Below are 17,052 nucleotides of genomic sequence, written 5' to 3'. Positions count from 1 at the left end.
ATGCACAACTTTGCTTTCAGAGTTAGACTCTCTGACTCCTGAGTGAAAATGATGAGTGCATAAAGAATTTTAAGAGGACATATTGAAACATTACCACTTGCTGTCTGTGAATAAATACAATAACTTATTATTTAATTTACACTCTTACTGTGTGCCTTTTGAAACTATGCTTAAATGAAAAGAGAATGGTTTTGAGAATTTAGTTCAGTGCGTAAAAGTTCACTGAATAGGATAAAGGAAAACTCTGCCATGACACTTCATCATTTTGTTTCTGTTGTGTACATTGCATTTATATCATAAAGCAGAAAATAAACCTTATTTTAACAATGTATGCCAGACTAGTATCAGATTGGATAAAGTGATCTGCTGTTCAACGAGCCATAAATACATTTAGAATTTAGACCTGGATAAATATAGTTCAGAAAAGCCCACAGTGATGACAGCACAGTACCAACAAAGGCAGTTGCATCATTCAGAGGTTGTTCTTACTGTTCTGTGCTTCTGGGAGACAAACACTTACAGACCAGGTAAGACCATTATTTCTAATATAGCCTATATATAAGCAAACATATAGGTTTGACATCACTAAAATGTTTTGACATTTCCAAAGCCAATCGCAAAACAGTTCAGGTTTGGGTTTAAGTCATAAAATTGTATTCAAAAGACATAAAACGTGAAACGGTTGATCGTTTGTGAAGTGCACAACATTCTCACGTGTCATGCATTTGACATACAACACAAATATTTATCAGTACAGCATGTTTATATCAAATATTTCATTTCATCAGTATGATGCTACTATGGAAGATCTTATTTGGAATATTTCTCACTGGACAACTCTGTCAAAGTCAAGACATTCTTGAGGAGAATATAGAGCAGACAGCATTAGATGAAAGGACTGAGGGGGAAGAGGACACTGAAGAGCTTGATGGTCCGGGAACAGATGTCATTCAACCTGATCATAGACAACCATGTGCCATGTGGATGGGAGGTGTTCCTGGCACACCTGGGCACAGTGGTAAACCTGGAAGAGATGGCAGAGATGGCCATGATGGACCGAGGGGTGAGAAGGGAGATAAAGGTTAGCGTAAGCTCACTTTATACAGTTTGAAGCTTTGCTAGATCAGTTGTGAATTTGCAATTATTTTAAATTATTTTTTCAATATGTAAATAAAAATGTTATCAGTGTTTTTGTGAATGTTCATGTTGCTCCATCTTCTAGGTCTTTACCAGTGGCTTGTTACATAACGCTATTTAAACAAAATAGTGTTACGTAATAGAGTTTTAGAGTAGGTTTAGGGTTGACAAACAAACAAATCCAGCCCAATTTAGATTAGACCTGTACCGTAAAGCTAGTTAAACAAACTTACAGGACTGACAAAAATGACACCAATCCAACCAGGCTTTGTCTGTACCATTACACTAAACCTCAGTATTTCTGTCAACTCAGGCTTTGATCTTAGAAAATATCTGGAAACTCCCTACTACAAAAAACAGCTTTGTAAAATAGGACAGTGTATATCAGTGATTCTCAACTTCAGTCCTTGAGGCCCACTGCTCTGCACATTTTGTCTCTCTTATCTGACACACTCTGTTTAGTTCATGGCTCTCTCTCCTAATGAGCTGATAATTTGAATCAGGTGCATTAAATAAGGGACAGATCGGTGTGCCTTGGGGACTGGAACTGAGAGCCACTGGTGTAAATAATATTATCCCAAAGTCAAACATAAATGCTTAAATAGTATTTTCACTTTACGTAAGAGTTTTGATGTGCAGAAGGCAAATGATTAAGCTTTTGTTTATGGTGAAATTAAGCTGTAAGAAGCCATTGATATAAGGCACACTGAAAAAAGTGTGATTACAAAAATGATATGATTTGTCATTTATATAACTCAATTGTGTTAATCTTTCAAAGTGGAACTTCAGTCAGTATTGATGCTATGGGAATGCCTCCGGTGTTGCTGCAGTCTGAAGCATGTGTGCAAATACACAGATATATATGTACACGCGTCATTAGTGACTGTTTCTTTGGGTAAACCATCCGCCATATTGTAGAGTCTTTAATTACATGCCTGGAGTGGTCCTGTGGGGTGTATATAAATGTCTATAAGTGAAAGAGCTGCATTGTTTATTGGTCATGGCAACAGTAGCTGGGGCTTTGCGAAAGGTCAATTGAATTGGTGTATTTGCACATCGACATATACACGCTCCCCACTGGACCGCTCAAGGCACCATGCGGCCACTGTGTTGGAACAGTGAACTTGACATCACTCACCATAACATAGGTTCACACAGAGTCGTTGAGCCATCCTGTGCAAGACTGTGGTATCTTTCAAATATTCAGTGATTACTATGGTGAATGATTGTCAGGTCAAGTTACTACAATATGACAGCTTACTGTACGTATAGCAGCCCATAAGAACTGACGCTAATGAGGCATCTATGTATGTGTTTATATATATGTATATATATATATATGTGTGCTCAGGTCACTGCATTGTGTCAGTTCAAACGTGAATGGATCATCTTTTCATATTTACATAAAATGTGAAATGGAGCTGAATTTAATACCATATAGTTCACAGATGCAATTCATGTGCATAATCATGATTTTAAAAGTTATGTTGAAGTTGCATAACTTCAGCGTTGAAATCCATGCATGCAGTGCCAGGCATGACAGGTTTTTGGTATGCAAAACAGACAGCTGGGTGGCACATAATATATGCATTTTGATTGGCCAGATCGCCTGCCGATCAAGCTGATGGCAAAGGAAGACATAAGTAGTGGCATAAAAGGTCACCTATGTGATGGAATCCCAAGCATCTTTGTCTTCAGAAAGCCATTTATCTGTGTGTTTGTTTGGAATAGAAAGTGTCTGTTTCAAAGCAAAAAGCAAAGTAAAACCAAATAAAATGCCATTCCATGTGAAAGGTTACACCAGGTGACAAAAAGGGTTTGAATCATCTGCCTAGGAGCATAACACGCTCAGTCAGTTCTCAAGGGAGCTGGATGTACTCACAGTGAGGAAGCTCTTCTCCTGCCCGGCTCTCATTTAGGGGGATGGGCAGTGACTTCGTTAATAGATTTTGCAGCCATACCTTGCTAGCTCTGCTGTTTTCTTGCCTGATCTGGAAGTCTTCTCTGTGGCTTATTTGATCTGGTGAAGAGCATGCTATTGTTTTAGGGAAAGAGGCAGAAGTATCCAGTGAGTTCACCTCCTCCTTTGCTTACAATTAGTTGGTGGAGATTGTGGCCCACACCTTAGCCATGCAGAAGTTATACTGATTGGTGGAGAGAGGAAGCATGAATAAGCTTCCTCACAAGCCATAAATTAGTTTTTTATGTAATCTCTCACCGATCTTCACCAGGAAGTGGTGAGAAGAGACTGTGGGAGAAACTGTACTCCCATGTTCTTGCCTAAAACATCCAGTTGCATTTTTGCGGAAGGCACCATCCTTGTAACAACCTATTTAATTGAGTTATATGACTGCTTTCATTGCTTGCAGGTGAAGCAGGTGAAAAGGGGGATCCTGGACAGAAGGGAGACACTGGCCCTGCTGGACCAAGAGGCTTTCCTGGCAACCCAGGTCTGAAAGGGGCCCATGGTGAAAGTGCTTTGTCTTACCATTCAGCCTTTAGTGTAGGTCTGAGTGAGCTTGTTCCTGCCACCAATGTGCCAATCCGCTTCAGCAAGTTCTTCTACAATGACCAGCACCATTACGATGACGTTTCCGGAAAGTTCCGCTGTGTTCTGCCAGGAGTGTACTTTTTTACTTATCATCTCACCGTATATACTAAAGATGCTAAAGTCAGTCTCTACATGAATGACAAGACCATCATGTTCACCTTCGACCAATACCAAGAGACCAATGTGGATCAGGCATCAGGTTCTGTTATCTTGCATTTGGAGACAGGAGATGAGGTTTGGCTGCAAGTCTATGGAGATGAAACATTTGGGGGAGTGTATGCAGATAACACCAACGACTCTACTTTCTCCGGTTTCCTCTTGTACCCTGATATTCCTGAATCTGCATCGAGACGCTGATGATACCTTAAATTAGTTTAGTTATTTTAGCATTGAGAGATGTGATTCAGTTTTTGCACCAATCTATAGTTATGAGGTTCATCAAAGTTTTGCATGTAATTAAAATACGAATAATATATATTATTCTCCAGCCATAACGAATCTGCTTTTGTTCTTGAATGCCTGTTAACAAGTATTGTATGTCTGCTTCCCTATAATAACAAAAGTGCTAAATGATTCAAAATGAGTTGCCAAGTTTAGAGATATCCCCTCTATAAAATCAATCAAAATGTTACCAGACCAGTGGAAGATATTAGATTTTTTTATTTCTCTCTTGTAATTTACCACTAAACATGCAGCTGCATCTTGGACAGTGGGTTCAATTAATATATTCACATTTCTTTTCATATTTTTTTTTTAACTTACTGTATCATATTTAATACAAGAATTTATAAGACCCCTATATTGTCAGCATGATTATTTAGCCTCATTACCTAAAACAATAGCATGTTCATTGTTCATTTCTTTAAAAAAAAATCTTAATTTTATTTGAAAAAGTTAATCATTTAATTTTATTGAATATTGTTTAAATGCATGGCATCATGGAGTCTATGAAATACCAACATATAAAAAAAATATAAGTGACTGATTCTGTTAAATCTTATAATGGGCCATGTTTAGGTCTTCCAACTGTACTTCCCTTGTCCTCATTTAAGTCACTTTGGATAAAAGTGTCTGCTAAATTAGTAGATGTATATTGGTGCAAAAATATTTTGCAGTTAAATAGTGCACATCTGTTAAATGAAAACTATGCAGTGAACAGGATTACATTTAAAAAATTCGAGAATATTGAGATTATTGAGATAGCTTGAGAATATCAACAAGTATCTCTAGATATTCTAGTGGGACCTGATTGTTCATTACTGTGTCTCATATCACACCACAGACTCTTTTTCTCATGTTACAACCCAGCTGGCGCCATGGGTCTCCCTTATTGAACTCCCTTATTGCCATGGACATGAAAGTCTAATATTAATATTAACCGACTGTGTATGTTACAGCATTTGTTTAATCTTGCCAGGATTTATTTTACCAATAATAACCCACAGATAGTGCACTATTATTTTACTTAAGATTTCACATCAAATGCATATGCAGAGTTCAGTCAAATCTGTATTGGTCTGCAAGCAATGAATGGATTGTCAAGAGTCTTCCATTGGCCACTGTCCAGCCCCAGCAGCTGTTGCATTTTCTAATTTTATGAATTTATTTTTAGTCTAATTGGTGAGGACACCGAGGTGTAACAAGATCTCTTTCTAAAACCTGGCCCTCATTAATTTAGGAATGCCTAAAGAGACAATTCACCCATGAATTAACATTTGTCTTTTACTTAGTTTCAGATTTTTTTTTTCTCTTTATTATGTGTCTAGTATAGAAAGAAAGAAAGAATTGGTACACACAAGGTTCTTCAAAAATGAACTGAAGTACGACTATAGTTTGTAGAACAAGAGGTTAATTAAATGACAAAACTTCTATTTTTGAGTTTTGAGTTGTTTCTTTAACTGACATGTTGTTTGATCATACTACTCATATATTTGATTACACTATGTTGTGCATATTATTATAGTTACTGAAAAACTGTGCAAATAAACGATTTAACATTAAAGTGATAATGTGAGAACAATGTCTGGAATATAATATTCTCATATAGAAGAGTAATATGAGCAGTGCTGATTAGAAATCCCCCTTATGTCTAGACCAGGCTGACCTTGAAGCACACACACATTGGTCTCACTATATTAGGGAAGACATAAACTTCCATTGTTTTTATATTAGGCTATTGATGCTTTCTTTAGTCAACGCCTACCTCTAAACATAACCCTCACAGAATCACTTGATTTTAATATAAACATAATTTGACCGATTTCTTTGGGTAAGAACCAGTTCACTAGTTTACGCATAGCACACACACACACACATGCATGTTACACGAAACATAATGCATTTTTAGATTTTCCAAACCATAGACATGGTATATATACACACAAACTGTGTAAATATGTCCATTGGTGTAACTGCACATATCCTACTGTAGATGGCAGCATTATTCTGCTTTGAATGTAAAGTGACACTTAATTCACCTTTTGGCTGTTTATCTTGGGCAAGTAAGCCCCTGCTGGTATGTGTCCGAACTACACTATTCTGGGTGCAAAAGCAGTTTTTTGTTTATTTACTTATTTAATCTTAACACAGTTCTACTTTCCAATATTCACCTTTGGGACAGCTGTAAAGTCAAGTCATTTATCAAGAGCACTAGCAAAGGCCGTAAAGCAACAAACAGTTTGCCATATAACAATGTAAAAGTAAAAATAACAAAGGGTATCGTTATGCATGTTTTCTTTTGTAAAATGTCTTTGCGTAACAGGAATAGCGAATCTCTGTTGTTAAGAATGCACTGCTATGTTGCGTGGATTATCTTTAAATTATAATGCATAATTACTCCTTAGTTGCATCATTTTGTAGATAAAATAGAAAATACATCTAAATGTTCTGATTAAATATTTCTTAATTTCTTAACTTTCTTTTAGATTTGGATATATTTCAATACAGCAATGATGTTGAAATGTAGTTATGCACATTTGATTATCAAAAGTTATGTACATCTTAGTCAAATCTATATCTTATACATCTACATCAAATATTATTCAGATTTGCAATTAACACTTAAAAAAAAGTATGTAAGCATGCTAATTGGCCTGCATAGAATTTTGATAGTTGTTGTGTTGTTGTGTTGTGTTGAGTCACTAAATGTGTTTTGTGTCAAATCAATTGGAAACGAACCATTAGTATGCCTTCATTTGCTTTCAATGAAAGATTTATGAATATTAATAATAGTAATAAAATAATAGCTATATACATTTTATACTCCATGTCTAGGGAGTATACACCTTCACCAGGTATATGTGCATGTCTATGTATGGCCACCCCTTTCCAGTTGTCTTCACCCATGTTATCTGGACAGGGGCCATCTACAAGCCTGATTGCTGTTGTGTGAAGCTGTTCCAGAGCTGAGCACTCACTCATCAGGCCCCTTTATCCGGCCCCCGGCTCTCACTCCTGACCTTATCATTGCGGCCCCTGTCATGAGACACTCTTCTCTCATCTCACTAATGACCGCCACTCTGTTCTCAGCCACAGGACAGCGAGGAAGAGAACTGCATGAACAAGGAAATAAAACATAAAAATGTACGACCATTGACAGTTTTTGCATTTTGCTGACTTAAGTATATTATTAAAGCAAAGGTGTAAGATTTTTTAAAGAGTAAAATCAGCCCTTTCATTCTCCCTTGCGTCATTCTAGACGCTTGTTTTGATTTTCATATTGCTCACTATAGTTTATTTCCTCTGTAAAACACAAAATAATATATTTTGCAGAATATTCAATCCAGAGAATGGTCTCCTCTGTAACTCAAGTCATATGATACTGCACATGTGTAAAAGAAAATGCTGTCTTCGTTTAATCACACTAAAGTTGCTCCGAACTTGTATGGATTTATTTATTCTGTTTTGACGAATGTTGGTAAACATTTCTTTGGCCCCATTTATTTCCTTTTTCCCCTATTACAGAAGTCAGTGGCTACCAGTAACTTGTTGGTTACCAAAATTTTTCAAAACGTCTTGGTTCTGTATGTAACCCTCGTTCTTTTTTGAGCATTCTGTTGACTATACGTAACTTTACACACACCAGTCCATGTCAATAACTCTCATTAGAGTATTATTTTACTGTCTGCTTAATATTTGCTAACTCATTATTGTGATGGTCTCCCAACAGACATTCTACTGACTATGACATACTGACTAACTTTGGAAGTACATGTCTAACCCTACACCTACCAGTCTACTAATGTTCTAGTATCACTCTAATGAGAGATAATACATGTCGGTGCAATATTACTTATCCACCTTTTTTCCTGTATGAAGAAGAAAGCCTAGGGATGAGGCTTCCGGTTTGTGAGACGTTACAGAAATAACCAGGAAAATAACAATGTGCAGTAAGCGGTAAAACTGTTTGCACTACAAACCAGTGTGTTCATAATTAAGATATTGCATGAAAACAATACGATAGGATACACCTATTGTCAATATCAAGCAGCAAAACAAACTGTGTTGTACAGCTAAAAATAGCTAAACCCATAAAATTTACAAACGGTGGCGCCCATTTTTGCATCTGGAAAAAGGTGGATAGTCGACAGAATGTGTTAAAGGGACCATCAAGTCAAGTAAAGTAAAAACAAGCACAGCCCTGATTCAAACATGCATACCTTGAATACACAGACTGATATATCTACATTATCTTCTAAACAACAGCAGCCACTGGATATCTCCTCCTCCTGCTCCACATTGGCATGATAGCATCTAAAACATGTGCAATACATTTAGACTACAGTTACAATTAGACTGCGGGACTGTTTGTGGAGTCAGTCATGTTCTTTAAATGGATTTAAGAACTAGGTTGTACAAGATAGGGATCAGCAGTTCACAGGAACCCAATATATGGTGTGGGGTGAGGAGTAGTGTATTTAAAATCAAGAGGTTGTCTATCTTGTCTTGTCTATCTTGGAATATATTTCAGGTAGATTTGTGAGGTCATAGAGAGGTAAGGCCCTTTTTTACTGCAGTTCATTTGCTTTGTCCTAAACATCCAACATGTGTAACCTCTCTCAGGCTGCTCAAATTATTCCAGAGAATCCATAACAATGACAGACCCCAACCGCTCGCCTAAAACATTAAACACTCACGGAAAGGCCTTTATAAGCGATTTGCAAAAAACGATTTATTCATTGAGTAATGCTGGCTTTCCTCAAAGCGGGATTTGGAAAGTCTATCACTCCGCAAGGAGCTACTCAGATGTCGTTTAGACCTTACAGGGTCTAAACAATGACTTTGCATCAGGTCAGTTGCCTAATTCTCAATCTTTCCACACGCCTCCCTGTCACTGAGTAGGATAAACACCAGCCTCTGTTTACTGAATCAGCCCTTTTTGGTAGCTCCACACAGCCATAAATAGATGGCTTGTATTTGCAATTTTTTTTCTGGCTCCAAGTCCTATTGGCAGGAAAATAAAATATATGACTTTTTTTTTTTTTTTAAACCACAGTTTTCCCAGAACCTTCATACTTTCTTACTGTATATTCTATTTTTAATGTGTGTGGCCACACTCACCTGCAAATTTGTTAATAGGTTTTTCAATAGAGCATTTAAAGGCACAATGGTTCTGTTTAGAACAGAGCTACACATGGAAGGTGTACCTTTTAGCATAGTGCATTGGTCACAGAGTTCACAAGGGCCTCAGATAACAGGAAATAAATCTATTTATGGCTTTTTTTTTGGTTTGGACAGTATGCAGTCTATGCACACAGCTAAACTGAGCTTGACCAATACCGACTATTCTCTTTCCTTTTAATGCACAGTGTTAGAGATGTTATGCTGGAAACACAGTTGTGCTGTGTTCATTTTCAGCTTTTTGCTATGGTGCTTAATAGAGTAACATAAACTTACGAACTATCACACAAAGGCATCATTCTCATTCTGTAAACCATAAACTTTTTTATGTTTAAATGGGTAACAAAAATAATTAAAATTAAACTCTGTGACTTTAATAGAATGTTAACAAAACAAAAAAATTGCATTGCTTTATTGTTGATAGTGTGACATAAATGGCTTTCCATGTTATGTCTTTAACCTATAAACCATGTAAACATTAAATAGAAATATGCTTATTGGAACTGTGACAACAAAGTAGTTAAATGGAAGAATAAACAAACAGAACAGCAATTTTATTATCCTTGCTGCTATCATCTCTGGCTTGCTTTAATTGGGGACTCTTCGTTTCCAGCGATTATCATTGATTTGATTACACAGACCGTCACTGCATTTAAGAAAAATTTTGTGCTTAATCTTGTCATACATTATCACTCATTATCACTCTATTCTCCAATTTGATACTGTTTAGTATTTGACACAATCTGTATTGTTAAAAGCGCTATATAATATAAGCGCTATATAATATAATTACATAAGGCAAAGTACATGATTACAGACCTCAAATTTTGGGGTAAACTATTAATTTTATGGCTTGGATATACAGCAACTTGAATGAGAAATTTGTTGTATTACTGCAAGTGGTGAAAAGTAAAAAATTAGATAATGGGATCAGTATGCATGCTTTAACAATAAACTGACCATTTGCCATTTTAATATGTTATGATGTTCATTTTGTATCAATATAAAAAACGAGCACTGCTCCACCATTAGGCATCTGTCTGCCCATCTGTCCTCCCATCTTCTTCACCTGGTGGTCTCCACCTGAGCCTGTGAGGGAGGTCAGAAATCACTCTGTGTATTGGGTTAGTATCTGTTGGTTGCTGAGTGAAGGAAGAGGCCCTGCACACTATGTGTGGCCCGGAGCACAGAGGAGTTATAGACCTACGGACAGTAATATGCAGTGGGCGGTTCTACACTTCCTCTTCATTGTGCAGATGGAGAGATATGAGCAGATTCAGTGGTATGAGAAAGAGCTATTTGTGGGCTTTCATTGGTCACATTTCAAATAATGAACATGATTCAGGGCCTCAGGTTTCTTATCTGTTTTTTCAACATGTCCTAAGAAACCCGATCTTTTGATTGGAAGTTACTTTGTTTATTTATTAATTGAAAATATGTCCCATGTTTTTATAAAATGTTCAATATTCTAAACAGATTTCTGTATACTTTCGTACACACTATGAAGGTATTCCATATGAAGTTATTATTTAAGATATTATTTAAGCGGATCATTTTGCATATTTGGTAAAAAAATTGTATCACAGGTTAACATGTATGGAAAATAAAAAAATAATACTTCAGCAAATATTTTCAACTTACATTTGCTTTTGTTAACAGTGTTAACACTGTCTATATTTAGGGTGAGGTTTATTGTGAGTGGTGCATAATTTTGTAAATGTGATAAAGCATTAACAATTAAGTTCCAGATTTTATTTCTGATTTGCCATGATATAGCAAACAGCAAACAAAATAATAAAAATGTAACTGAACACGCTTTTACCACCACTCACTGGCACTAGCATTTCAATTTGAAATTTCTGTGAAATGTGCAAGAAGCAGTGTAATATAACATAGCAAAAATTACTCAACATATGAAAATAATTAAATAAGAAACAATTCCAAATGTCTTTGTTATGAAGATACACTGCAAAAAAAGTGTAATTTTAAAGGTAAAATCCTGTAAAAATACTAGGTTAATAGATGAACATTAAATTCCCATATAGGGAAAAACTGTAAAACATCTAACCAAAAGTAAAAGCAAAATTAATGTTAATTTTACTATAAAGTTATGGTACTTGTACGGTTATTCGAAGAAATTAGAACCAATGGAATAATGTAAATCGTTACTGTTATAGATTCTTGGATATTGATTCTTTTTGCGGCTTTCTCTTTTACCACTTACATTTTTATGGTGGTGTTAAAGGTACAAAAGAGATTTTATTTTGTGCATTGTGCATTTTATAGTGTGCGTTGTTGAATTTCCTGGTTTAGATGATTTTTTCTTTGCTTGCAAATTACCGTTTGATACTGTAAAATACCATAAACTGTATGCCGTAAATGTGTTTAAAGTTTTTCTGTATTTAAAAAAAATATATTCTGGCAACCACATCTGGCAATTTTTTTGGCAAGTTTTTACAGTGTATCTTTGAAGAACTTGTAGCTTGCCTACACAAGAGCACACGATTGTATCTTATTATAAACGAACACATATACAGTATTTATCAGATCATCTACCCAGAACACATTCCAGACCAATAGTCCAATCAGGCCCCATGGGGCCCGGTGCAGATTTACAAACTACAGTGGCAGGGCCTTGTCTCTTAAAAACCAACTGTGAGAGACATTGGTCTTATCTGAAGAGTATATATCATACTGTCTGCCACCCAGCTTGTAGATTCTGCAGGAAATAGATGATAAATGACATTTATTGTCACGCAAAGTCAGTGACGTGTAAATTTTTTCCTTGTTTTTAATATTTAATTTTCATTTAAAGTATTTTGTAACTCATACAATGAATTTCTGCCACAGCTATTGCAGGACTAGTAGATCACATCTATCTCCAAATATGCCCAACATACTGAGCCGAAGTTAATCTATCTTAAAGTTCCTCATAAACATCAGACCTCAGCAGAGGTCAAATCCAGAGAGACTGAAGTACCAGTAACTGAACAAGCAAAACAATATGGAGAATTAAGGGGACATTAAAGCAGTATTTCAGTGTGAGAGAGCTCAAGCTATTGCTTTACATTACTCCTAATGCATTGCTAACTGCACACTCCTATATATATATATATATATATATATATATATATATATATATATATATATATATATATATATATATATATATATATATTCGTAATGAGGCTGTGATAAAGGATGTTCTGAAATAATCTGATGTTTGGGGACATGATTAACTAGACCTTGAGATAACAATGGAAATATGAGCTAGTTTGATAAGCATCATATCAGAGTTCAGCAGTTCGTCAAAAAGACCTCACTGAGTCACGTTTTAGACAATGGCTCATAGATTATTTTTCTTCATTCCACAAGCATATCAAATGTGATCCTTTCCTCATAACATGTAAAATTCGATATGTTACATCAGGACCTGTTAACGGTTAACTGGTGGGTGTCACGTTTAGAAATGTTTCTGTGCTGGTTTCGTAAGTAATTTCTGTTTATCCTGTGCTGACCAGAATAACAGTTGTATTTATGCTGTCCCCTAGTGACTTGAATGCAGCATCATGCAAAACAGTAGTTTCTGTCACAATGTAATTGCACTACAGTCCACAATGTGAAACAGCCTGTCAATAGTATAGCTGCTGAAATGAAACATGATCTCCGCTTCATGCCTTTAACAAGAACGTGATGGTTTGATAGTTCACTTTATTTCATGGCCTTTTTGAATCAATTGAATGGCACACTTTATGGCCATATACCTACCTGGTCTCATGGGATTAACATACATTGGTGCACTTTTAGCAAGCCATGAAATATGCACCAATAAGTGCATCAAGAACGTGATTCACCAAGCTGATGGTCAGCCATTGCAAATATCGAGCCACCATTGAGTGTCAGCTCACAGAACCTGATTTTGCTAAATGTTACATGTTCCTGGATCATCATGTTTGTTGACCGTTGAACAGTGTTGTGATTAACCAATCAGATTTGAAGAACCAGTACAATCAGTGTTTAGTGCTCGTACATCAGTGTCATTCATCTATAATTTCCTTTGATTTTAGGGATCACTCATGTGTAAGATTAGGTTTAGGTGTGTGGATATAGTCAAAACTCAATTTTTAGATTAAAATATGTTGACCTAGAAACACATCTAACTCAGCAAAATCAAGACGTGTGTCATTTCAGTTTTTGCAGTGTGTTCTGCACTGTTAGCACTTGTCGGACATCTTTGGAAGTTTTTGGCTGTTTATGTATGTTGAATTAAAGTCATGCAGTCGATGAGACTCTGATTGGCTATTCAAAAATAAATAAATAAATAAATAAAGTGATGAAAACAAGAAAACAGAGTAGACACTGGTGGCTCTTAAATCTTCACCTTACTTGAGCATTCGGTAACACTTTATTTTGATAGTTCACTTTACTTTGTGGCTTGCTAAAATGTGCACCAAGGTATGTTAAAGCTATGAGACCAGGTAGGTATATGGCCATAAGGTGGACTCTGGACTCGGTAGTCCACCAATTTCCGAGCCCTCTCCCTGACAGCACGCCAAACACGCTTACTTTTTACCGTTACTATGATTAATTATATGTAAGTGCGAACTCGTGAAATTAAAAATGTGCCAGGGTCACTTATTGAATCTGTGTTTTTTCAAAACTCAGTGGACATTTCTCTTTGAAACTGAAGTGAAATGTGCAGTAAGGTACATAAAAATGGGGGTACATATTTTTTATGAGACCAGGTTGCCATATACACATGTTTGTTAAATTCACAAGATAGTGTCCCATTTGTCATTATAGTTTTCTGAAGGGTCATGAGTACCCTTTTGTGGGTGCTGTGCTCCTCAGTGCACACTTCTGCCTGAGAGTCAAAGCAGCATTACATTACGAAAGCAAAGGTTTTGGGTGCCATTTGAGACAGGACCACAGACTACTGCCACCTGCTTATAGACAGTAATTATTTTTTATTTAATACATATACAGAATGTATGTATGAGTTGTAGACTTTGGCTGTAGATTTTAGACTGTAAGCTGTGATAAAGTGCTAAATTTTGGCCTAGACACAGAGGCATCAACACAACTACTTAAGCAGAAAAAATCTCTCTGAAAAAATGCAATAAATGCTGTCACTGGAGTGGTACTTTTTCAAACGGCATGTCTTTGTACTCTAAGTGTAGGGCCTACATATTAAAACCAAAAGGTACAAAAGGGTAATGCCCCAGTCACACATTTTTGTACCTTCATTTCTGTTCGTATAAACTACCTTTTTTGTTGCTGTTGCTGTTGTTTTGTTAAATCTAGACATCTTGCATTCAAAGGAAATTGAATTTAGGGCCAGTTCTTTTCTGTATCTGTGCAGTAGAGTATGCTTCTGTTATACGTTATTGCCCATAATTGTTTTTTTTATCTTACAAAAAAAGTGAATTTATCTAAATGCACTGGAATGTTCTATTGAATATCCTTGACTTCTAAACTAGAGAAAAACTCAAATGTCTCATGGCAGTGGGCCAGAAGGAGACATGGAGTCAGGTTTAAAGATAAACAATAATAAGCCAGGCTTTCCTCTGACTGGGCTTAATTGTATTTACCTCAGTGTCACATTAGCTTTGAGGATTGAACCAAGTCTGGTTTTAGTTTGCAGAGAGAGCCTGGAGGTGATTTTCACAGACGAAATTGGCAAAACTGGAACTGGTTTGCCGTACCTGATGATACATAACATTCTTAGTGTCTTAACTGAGGGATGTGTTCAATTTGCCCTTGTCTATACAATCAAATCAAGGAGAAATAAATAATTTGGGATTAATTTCGGTACAGGCTTTGTTTCTAGAAACTATACAGTTACAGTTAAAACACAACCCAATGAATTAGCTGGTTATGTTTCTCAGATAACCCATGAAGAAACAAATAACAGAAAAGAGTGTGGTTAAGCATCTATTTTTGCTTGGTCGAACAATATGAAAATATTTTCTTGCTTTAAAGCGTTCTTGTCCTGAAGTCTATGATTATCTCCACAAGCCTCAGGAATCGGGAACCACATTTACGTCATGATGGTCACAATTCAGTGTAACGAAACCAAGCTCATCAGAAGTGGATTCTTTACTGAGCTATGTTTAACCATGTCCTATGGCTGAAGAAAGGAAAACATGTGCATAGACATTAAATTTCATATTTTAATAACAAAAGATAAACATTAACAAAGAATCCATTTCCTTTTCATACAGTTTTTTGCACGTCTTATACATTGCAAAAAGGTTTACACAAATCAATACACAGCCAAGTACACAAAATGGGGTATGAACAGACAAAAACCATGCACTGAAACCTAAGCCTGATTCTCAATATGCCCACTGCTCTGGGCATTCTTGATTCTTGGGGCTGCATTGGCTTTATTTCCCCTGTCAAAGCACTGTTTGGAGAGGGAAGTCAGGGGGGCATGTGGATCATGTAACAGCCTCACACTGATCCATATCTACAGCGATCCCGGAAATGGCTTAAATATGTTGTGCATGAGTTGAAGGATCACAGTATAGCTGAAAATACTAGAATCGCGGCTTCGGTGGCTAAGCTATTTCAAACACAAGAGACTGTATTGTTTTGAAAGTGTATGGCAGCCAAGTCTAGAACGGGAACTTTGTTGACTAATTTCATGTAAGAGTGTTTTGGGAGGTTCTTTCATGTTTCCCAGAGGAATGATTTTCTCGCAGCATTTGTATCTGGGCTGAACACATGTCACTAGTTGATAGAAGAAAATGCACACAGGCCAAAGGTGAAGAGATAACATTTCCTCACAACTGCAATCATAATAACATGTCGAGGAAAGGACTGTTGCTTTTAACCCGTGCGAGGAGACATGCTGTATCAAAAAGTTCCTCTCCTTTGGAAAGTTCCAGCTGGCATTAGATCCAAGAATGGCCAGAAGAATTGGAGCCGCGTTGTGTTTTAGGAAACAGCAAATGCACTTTACTTATTACTGGATTTCCATCTCTACCTCATCAGCACAGGTTCAGCTCTAGTTCAGAGGAACCTCCCAATCTCAAACCAGGTGTTTTTTGACAAAACAGAGTGCCTTGGCAATGACGAAGGAGTAGTTGCATGAGGGAATGACCAAAGTCGTTGGGGGAAGGGTGAGAGCACACACTACATAGGGCTAATGGTCTTATATACCCTTTGGTAGATAATTATCACTGGAAGAATAAAGCATTTAATATGTTAGTCTTTGAAAGCCACAAAGACTTTCATATATAAACATTTCTACAGCTGACTGACATTTTAAACACTGAATAGTGCAATGTTCAACAAGCATCCTGCTGGACAGGAAATAGTACTGTGTGGGTGTAATATTATTTCTACTTAATAGTGACCTCAACAGCTAATATGTCAAGCTGTCACCCCCTTAGAAAAAGAAGTGTGCTTAATTGTACCAAACATTAACTTGTTCGGTAGTTTATTTAATATCTTAAAAGTGTATATTTAAAAAAATGTACTTGCAGATGTATAATAATTGGGTAACGCTTTATTTTGATAGTCCAATTTAGACATTTTACTAACAATAAGTACATTTGCAAATACATGTCATCAATCAATCAATCATTTTTATTTATATAATCTAGCATCTAGTCATCTAGCAGTCATTAGAGTAGTACAGTCTGCTTATAATATCTGATTAGAAACTCAGACATGTAGTTGTAAATTAATGAGAATTAGTTGATGTAGTTGACATGTAGTTGTAGAATGTCTAAAGT

At 36.3% G+C, this 17,052-nt stretch overlaps 1 protein-coding gene across 1 annotated transcript; it reads left to right on the top strand.

Moving 5' to 3' along the window:
* Positions 1–458: 458 nt before the first annotated feature.
* adipoqb (adiponectin, C1Q and collagen domain containing, b) lies at positions 459–5,697 on the top strand. The gene is made up of 3 exons (XM_043260193.1): positions 459–527; positions 789–1,081; positions 3,507–5,697. Exons 2-3 carry the CDS (start codon positions 790–792, stop codon positions 4,043–4,045), a joined length of 831 nt encoding a protein of 276 aa, XP_043116128.1. The 5' UTR covers positions 459–527; position 789; the 3' UTR covers positions 4,046–5,697.
* The last annotated feature ends 11,355 nt before the right edge of the window (positions 5,698–17,052 follow it).

Source organism: Puntigrus tetrazona, chromosome 16 (assembly GCF_018831695.1).
Source record: "Puntigrus tetrazona isolate hp1 chromosome 16, ASM1883169v1, whole genome shotgun sequence".
Taxonomy (NCBI): Eukaryota; Metazoa; Chordata; class Actinopteri; order Cypriniformes; family Cyprinidae; genus Puntigrus; species Puntigrus tetrazona.
The sequence above is the reverse complement of the archived record's forward strand: the minus strand, read 5'-3'. Positions and strand labels throughout refer to the sequence as shown.